Genomic DNA, 8,793 nt, shown 5'->3' on the forward strand with positions numbered 1-8,793 from the left:
CTGTAAATGTTTTCAGATTATTGCAAGTTGGGTATGGGTAAGAATAAAGAGAGCTTGCAGGGACAAATCTTAGCAGGTCATAAGGCCAATTTAATTACAATTTCAGCATGAAAAGTCCTAACAAGCATCTGCAAAAACAAGCCAGTATTGTAGATCTTACTATTGTAGATCGTACTTCTTTGTTAAACGCAGGAATAAAATTCATGCCATTTTCCTAAATGTGAAAGCCATTATCATTTTTCTTGATCCATCATGCATTTGCATACACTTTCAAATATTAATATTACTTCAGTGTTGCTGTATCAAAACAGCAATCTGAAACCTCAGTGCTGGATTCTCATCGTGAAGGATTTTGTTAAATTTCTCTATTTCTCATTTTTCTCTATTCTTTCTGTATATAAAGGGTGAGGTTGAAAGTTATGTTTCAGATACTGTTTCCTTTGGGCAATGCATCACTCCTATATTTTTGTCAAGATTAGCTGTAGTAGCATGACATATGAAATTTGTTACTTCAAATGCCTTGTAACAGAGTTCAGACATCTATTTTTTGGTTGAATTTATGGCAAAATCAACCATTTGCCATATATTTCTTTGATTTTCAGCAGGTATGTGTCCACGCTGTACTGTATAAGCAGTGCTTCATGACAAAAGGAAGTATGAAAGAAATGTTTGAATCATAATTTTTTGGACAAAACGTTTCCATGAATTGAATAACGGCAAATAGGCACATGACACAAACAAACAAGTGTCAAAGTGATTTCAGTTGATGCAGTGATGACACAACATACCATATGAAGAGCGTCTGTAGCTCATCTGCTATCTTACCAGTTTGGAGTGCTGTTTCTACATAGTTGTATGATCCTGGCAGATCTTACACTGTAGGACTCTTACATTTGCACACACGGTAACATCACTGAACAAAAATACTGTCTGGCAGCTGAATTGTATGTTGAAAGCTTGAAAGGGTTATTCTACTTCTTGCAGTAAACATACTATGGACAGTGAACATCTGTCTGAAAGTCTGAAAGCTCCTGTCGACATACTCTTTGTAACCGAACTGCACCAGTCAGCTGACGTGATCAATGGAGAGTCACTAATTGTATTAACGGCTCACTTTTGGACAGTGTTCAACTGCTGCAACGTTATTTGCCAAGGCAGTGTAGTCGCTCACATTCACTTTCATTGGAAAAGTCTGACAGTCAACTGAAGCATGATAATTAAAATGAGTAGATCAATGAAATGCCCATGTTGTGTTGCTTGAAATGAGGTGTGACAGAAATTAACAAGAGTCTGTATACGTGTGATATAGTGATCCAAACAATTCCCCATCTTTCAGCGCATGAAGTATTTTTTTAAATGACAACAGCCTTTTGCATATTTATTCATTTTTATTTAGGTCTATTATGTGTGTGTAAATTATTAAACATGATTTAAGAACATTGAGGGTTATACAGTCTGACCTCTACTGTGATTTGAACTGCAAACTAATTACTGGTGGAAAAAAATGTCTTTTACGTTTCAGGCAAGTAAGTTGGATTGAATGTCTCCCTAAATAATAATTTACATTTCTATGAAATGCTATTAATGGAATTCAGCTAGGCAATCTGTAGAATCTGTAAGATACTGAGTCATATTGTATTATATTATATTTATCCGGAACGTTGAATCTTATCGTACTTCTGTGAATGAAGAAAGATGTACTGTTTACCCATGTTTGCAAATCAGACAGAGCCTTCTGCTGGCAGTTTTTTTTCATAGTCTTCTACTGCCCTCTGGTGTTATAAAAAAAGAAAAACAGTATTGTGACAACAACTTTGAAGCCTTCTTGTTTCTTGCAGTTTTAATATTCTGTGTATTTATTTTTTTAATTTGATCAAGGTAATTGCATTAATTATATCTCTGTGTAACAGATTGTAATGTAATATGAACAGAAATTATCCCCCCCCCCCCCCACATTGCCAGCTACTCAAATGACACATTCTGTGCAGGACAAAAAAATGCTTAACCAAGTGCATCCAATACAACCAAAATTATAATCGCAGACCTTTTAAAACACTACACCCTTACCCTAGTCATGAGACAACCACACAAGTTTGTGTTTGTGTGCACATTTAGCAGAGCTCAAACATTATGTATGACATCGTATTTCTGGATGTTATTTAGGGGCTGCCCGACCCCCAGACTGTGTCCTCCAGCATCCAGCAGATGTGGGCTTTGACGGAAGTCATGCAGACCCATCAGACAGCAGCTCCCATTGGCCGATTTGATGTGAGTTACAAAACTGTGGAGTGAGTGGAAACTGTATTCAGATGAATAAGAAGTATCACTTTATCAAAAGCGTATTCAGATGTAACAATGTGTCAAACCTTTTCCTCAGATAACTCTAAATGATGTTTTGTGAAATTGTCTTACTGTATTTATTTTCTTGTTTACTGACAGGTGGATGGCTGCTATGATGTGAAGTTACTGTCCTACACATGATCTGAAAATTACAATATTGTTTTCGCTTTTCACAGTGTACAGTAACAAAATAAAAATGTGTATAATGTAACTATACCTATACACAATATAAGCCTGTCCTTTAATTAGATAGGGTATCAAGGAGTGTTGGGGTCCCACATTGAATATTTTGCTTGAATATTTTGTATTATTTTGTGTTTGTTAATTTGTTGGTATTATGCATTCCTAATTAATTTGAATTATATTTCATTTGTTTGCTGGACTTTGCACCAGTTAATGCCCTGGAATACTGTTCAATCAAAGCACTCAACATGATTATACATCTTACCTCAGTATGAGTACTAGCTAAGATCGACGGTGTTTTGAGAAAGAAAATGCATAATTTATATTGCAGTGTGCATAATGCATAATTTATTTTGCAGAGTGTCCTCATTGGACACTCAATTTTTGTGAAAAGGGAGAGAGCATTTGGAAAATCCACAGTATTGTAGTATTGTGTTCAAAATCCATTTTTTTACATTAAGGAAGACGTGAACGTCAAGTAGACTGCATTTGGTCAGAGTGTCTTGTATGAACCTAATGGCTCCATCTGGTGTAATGTGTCAGTTATCTTTAAATAGGATATGCATATCTGGAAATTTCTCCCTGTGTACATACTACCCACTGGTTCTGTTGATAGTATAAATGCTTGACACAGTGGTTGGCTAACGCATGTGTACTGCTGCTAGCTATCAGTATTTTATTATATTTAATGGAAATGACATTTGATGACATTGTTGTACCAGGCCATAATTCATTGAAGCATTTTGGGCAACAGTTTCACAACACTATAATCCCAGATGGTTAAGCATAATTTGTTAAACATATGTACTTTGAGTCTAAATTGAATAGAGGAGACATTTTAAGTTCAATATGTTAAACACCACTCAAGATCAGTAGTTCACATAAACTATTACTTTTCTTCCACACTGTTAAAATTACAGCAACTTGCTGCAGCAATTAGGCGGCCTCAGGAGCATATCGCTTACACTTCTCCCCACCTCTCACTGAGCATGCCCTCACTGAGCATGCCTCTCACAGGCTGCCGCACTCGTGGGGCACTGCCCCGTCCATCAAGGCCATGCCTCTGCTTCTGACATCAATGTAATGGCAGGTATCTGGAGAGACTCGAACCCAGGTATCCAGAGCGACGTACACTTTGTTATACGGCGCTCTGGATAAGAGCGTCTGCCAAATGCCTGTAATGTAATGTAATGAGAGGCAGCTGCATTAACCATTGCACAAAAGATAAATTCACCATTGGTGGAGCAGTTAGGCTGCCACTCGTGTGGACCGCAACACTACCATATTCTTTTCAGAAACTAAAACTCCTGCAAACATTTATGATTCATTTCACCTTCAACTGGCTGCAGTCAGAAAAAAACTGAAAATAAAATCAGTTAACCTTGGTGTGAGCTGATTGGTCCATTTTTGTGCTAAAGGAACATCACTGTATTTTGAATTACAATAAAGAATGATTGCTATAATATTTCATCAGCCAACATGCTGCATCCTGCACCATCAGCAAAGTACTGTTCTTAATGCAGTAATATTTATATTAAAACATGTAAAATTCCTAAAAATGTACGTTCTACGATAAATGGATCGGAACAAGAAACTTCATCCTCAGTTTTCTCTCTCATGGGATGCACTAGTCTAACATTAGCTACAGTACCTTCTTCTGCACATTGTTACCCAGTGTGTTTGTTTAGTTACTGGTAACTTCTCACACACCAATCAGAAGCCAGCACCCACTGTTTTTAGGAAGAATTACAAAATTTCGGTTTCTAGCCCTGCAGTGTAATCATGTCTCTGCCTAACATTATTACACTGAATATTTCACCTGGATATTGCAAAAGACTTAATTTGATTTCATAATAGAAATGATTTCCTCTAAAACATAAAAGAATAGGCAATGGCCATTTAATTGTTTAATTAAAGACAAAAAATGAGCTTTCAGTGCTAATTGATTATGGTACATTAGAGATTAGACTGAAATATAGACTGAAATAATTCACATGCACTGAGACTGATGTCAACAAGGAAACCATGGAAATACAATACTTCCTTTTATATGAGGGGAAATATTATTTTAGATTCACAATGAATATTTCATTCATGTTTACTTCATCACTGATAAGTTCAATGTGCTACAGTTTTGCCTATGTTCTGGTGCATTTTGATGGACTACTGTTTCAGCACCAGTGATTCATTTTTAAAGGTGCTTTCACATATAGTTCTTTTAAAATGAACCAAACTCAGTTTGTTTCAAGTGAACCAAAAAGTGAACCAGCTGCAAATAAACTCAGTTTTTTTCATGTTCACATTGTAAGTGGACTTGAAAGAAGACTCTCTTTCTGGTCCACTTTAGCATTAGTGAGATCTTAGACCATTTGTTCACACAACAGCACCTTTAGAACTCAGACCTCATTGCCGTGACATTAGATTGTTGGCCGGGGTTGACATAAGTGGTGCTTAAGTATGCATTCATGGCAAAAAGATTAAAATGCATGCCAATTTAATGTCTTATTGAAATGCATACTTAAAAATAGGTAGGCATTTGCACTGTTATATCATAAAATTGCTGTGAATTATTTTATTTTTTTCCGTTAATGCGTACTTGTGCCAACCCATGATTATTGGTAATTTAATTCAAGATGGCCCATGCAGATGTATTTATCATTTTGTTGTGTTACACTTTGAGGTAGCTGGTGTAAGACGAGCACAGGTTTCTTTTTCACCACACAGTTCCCCCGAACACCACCAGCAGCCATTCTACTATTTCTTTTTAGCCGGGTACACTCTGAAGTCACTGCAGCTGCATAGAATCAATGAATGGCTCGTCTTGAAGTATTAAAGCGTACAGCAAAGTGCAAAGTGGACAGGGGCTGCTTTGCATTCACAGTACACAGAATAAGTGGACCAAAAACAGAACCACAAAAGAACCGCGCTGAGACCACCTCCTGAGGTGGTCTGAGTTTGTTTGGCATGTTCACATAGGCACAAAAAATGATGAGTCATCAGCCTGAGTCCTCATGAGGGGCTGAAAGGAAGGTGTGAAAACTACGTCACTGATTGGCCAATGAGCAGAACAGCTAAGCCTCCACCTGGCTTCAGGATCTATAGTCTTTCATTTCCAAGTCTATTTATCCATCGACTTCCAATGCTGTCCCACATTTTGGTGTGTCCTAACGACACTGTGTGTGTTATGATTAATATTCACGTACGTGTAAATACTTGAGGTGAATCCAAAATTGAAAAATATAAGCATATGTATTTAAAGCAATATTATAAGATTATAAGTGTGTGCGTGTGCGTGCGTATGTGTGTGTGTCTGTGCGTGTGTATGTGCATGTGTGTGCGTGTGTGCATGTGCGTGTGCGAGAGAGAATGTGTGCAGCAGCATAATGAGCTGCAAAAGCATGAAACCGAGAACAGACCTCGGGAGGCAGGCACATTTAACATTTATCTCAGTTGATAACTGTTTGAAATCAAAGAAATGCTGAGAACAGGGATTGACACCACCTTCTTCACCCCTTGAAAATAAATAAATAAATATTATTATTACTTTGCAAATATTGCCTCCCTGTTTTGTTGTTGATTGCTGTAGCATTGTTTTTGATAGCCCAAGTCTTGTTAGAATATAAATCAAAAATAAGAAATAAAACTATGTCCACTTCAAAATACACCCAGCTACTGTTGTACAGCCAGGAGATGGCAGCATCTTTATGCATTTGAGATTATAAAATGTAACACAACACGGCATTTTGTCCCTCATTGTGGTGATTCATTGAACATGACTATGTGTGCATTTGTAGAATTGCTCCACAGCAGTTTATTCTCAGTCAGTAGTGCTATTTATCTCAGCTCTTTATTGTGCTCTATACACAAGGCCAGGATATTTTTTCATTGTGCTCTCTTTCTTCTTTGTTCTGATTCCAGGGTTCAGGTTTTTTTTTTTTTTTTTTTTGTCTTGAGGTATTCAGGGTGGAACAGCAGCAGCAGCAATAAGCAATATTACAATGACAGGCACTAAACAGGATGTAGTGTGGAGACAGAAAGTTAACTGTGTGGATACGTCACAATAAACCAGGGACATGGCATTGGACTGAGATGTTCTATGACATTCTTTTATTGTCGTTTGGCCCTTAAAGTTCTTGTATATTTTAACTTTTGCTTTGCCACACTACATCACAAAAGTGGAGGGTGCTACACATTGGTGGTGGTTGAAGTCAGTTTACACTTTCACTGTAAAGTGCTTTGAGATCAAGGAACAGTCAAAGTGGGGGAACTTGCCACAACCACCTGGTGATCCACATCTGATCATACCATCAACTACCTCTGACTGTGCCATTGATGTAGTTTTATTATATAAATACCTAAAATAATAAAAGCAATGTTTCTTCTAGATGGTTGGTAAGAAACCATCAGCTTCATCTGATCTTTTTTTTTTTTTTTTTTAAATCATTCAAAAGTTGAATCTTTTTCCGGCGATCGTCCTAAACGTGAGCTATCCAATCAATCAGATGAAAGGACTTAGCCTACATCCTCCTGTTCAAGACGGAGGAGAAACGTCCGTAGTGTGTGAGAATTTACTTTCTGCCTCCGTTATAATCCGTGGCGAAATTCCAGCCTATACCCAGAAGTAGCATGATATTTTGGTACGTTTCCCGATAAAGGATAACGATTTCAGGAGCACGAATTTTCCCTTTGACTGTATGGGGCAGCCTACTGCAGGAACAAGAGACTTCAAAGACATTTTCCACCCGCAAGGCAGACTACCAGCAGCAGAAAGCGGGAAACTGCTTTTTGGTGCTAATCTAAATGAGCTGGAACAGTTTGACACCGCCTAGCTCAGGTAACAGGTGGGTGCGCGGATTGTTTGGAAAAAGAAGCCTGTGTCGCTATAACGTTTTTCCTCACTGTGGCGTGCCCGCTAACAAGTATCAAGAGGTGAACCTGAAGACTGCGGCATCAAAAACGAATATCATGGAAGTTGAAGTATTTCGACGGAGTTCATGACCCGCTGTATGGAGAAAACCACGCCGCGCTCTGTTGGAAGGACGAACTGGTGATCCACGCACAGGTTTGAACGCTGGGGTTTATTTATTTATTTTTTCTGTTTCATGGCTGGTTGTATTTCAGCGCTTTTACTTTCACGCTGTTCAGTTGGACTTGTGCGGTTGGAGGGTGGAGTCCTTGTGGCGTTCGTTTGATCCAAGGTTCACCTGTTATGCTGGATTGAGTGGCGCGGAAGTTTGGCGTTGTGTTCCATGCATTTGAATTTAGGGGCCCCTAAATCGTAGTTGTAATTGTTAGCCGCAGTGTTCTTTGCATGCACTTTATGCTACTGTAAGAAACGAAATGTGTTTGTGCTCTGTTGCAACCTGCTACGGCTGCATGTCTGCTATGGGTTGTTGCTTCTTATGTTGCTTCTGTCTGCTGTATTTACTCTGGCTGTTGCTTTTTGCTGCTTGCTGAAGTTTCACCTGACTGTTGTTGCTATATGCATGTATGCTTTACCATACTTTAGGTTGCTAATTGCTCTCATCAGGACGTTGGTAATTTTACGTAGTTGTCTATATCTCAACAGTTTGCATTGTACAAAGGTGTGCCATCATGAAACCATACTGACCCTGTTGCCTCCATGTTGCCTGTCTTTAAAGCCACTGTGTATTAGCTGTATATGTTTGAAATAAGGGCATAATAGATGCAACAAATAGACAATTAACGTTTCTTTCCACCACTACTTTGCAGGCACTATAATGTAATTGCATAAATATATTTTTGTGTTTTATATGGAAAATTCCTTGCTGTAGGTCAATAAATATATGTGATTAGGACAATGATATTGTGAATGTAAACCGATACATGAGATAATTGCATCAATGCCAGTGTTAATACTTGGTGATTCTTGACTACTTTTTGTGTACTGGAACAAAAAACCGTGGTACTGTAAACCCATGTAATTCATAGGAGTGGGAATCACAGAGCGACTTGTGATACTTTCATGATACTAGCCCATTATGTTGCCCACGTTACAATAGTGTCTTTATACAGGCAATTCTGTGATACGCAATATATTGCCAATCTACATCATGATATCTGTGTAACTGGCACAAAACAGCTGTGGTAAACAAGAACGGCAGACGTGCTTTGAATGAATCAATTTCTTTATTGATAACTTGCTATAACAAGCCTCGTAATGAACTTCATAGTACCAGGCCTTTTAAAGCTATATTCAGAAAAGTCAGATTTTCCCATGTTGCATTCTGTGTTGTTCTGGAATATGTC

General features: G+C 38.1%; 1 protein-coding gene across 8 annotated transcripts in view; it reads left to right on the forward strand.

The window, feature by feature from the left end:
* Positions 1-2,556, forward strand: part of nicn1 (nicolin 1) — a 130,474-nt gene extending 127,918 nt beyond the window's left edge. For all 8 annotated transcript variants that reach the window (XM_064305165.1, XM_064305160.1, XM_064305163.1 and 5 more), the window contains 2 exons: positions 2,164-2,268; positions 2,440-2,556. In XM_064305165.1, the coding sequence (XP_064161235.1) occupies positions 2,164-2,268; positions 2,440-2,481 (147 nt within the window). In that variant the 3' untranslated portion in view covers positions 2,482-2,556. The remainder of the gene's footprint in view (positions 1-2,163; positions 2,269-2,439) is intronic.
* The last annotated feature ends 6,237 nt before the right edge of the window (positions 2,557-8,793 follow it).

The sequence above is a fragment of the Anguilla rostrata genome, chromosome 13 (assembly GCF_018555375.3).
Source record: "Anguilla rostrata isolate EN2019 chromosome 13, ASM1855537v3, whole genome shotgun sequence".
NCBI classification, from domain to species: Eukaryota; Metazoa; Chordata; class Actinopteri; order Anguilliformes; family Anguillidae; genus Anguilla; species Anguilla rostrata.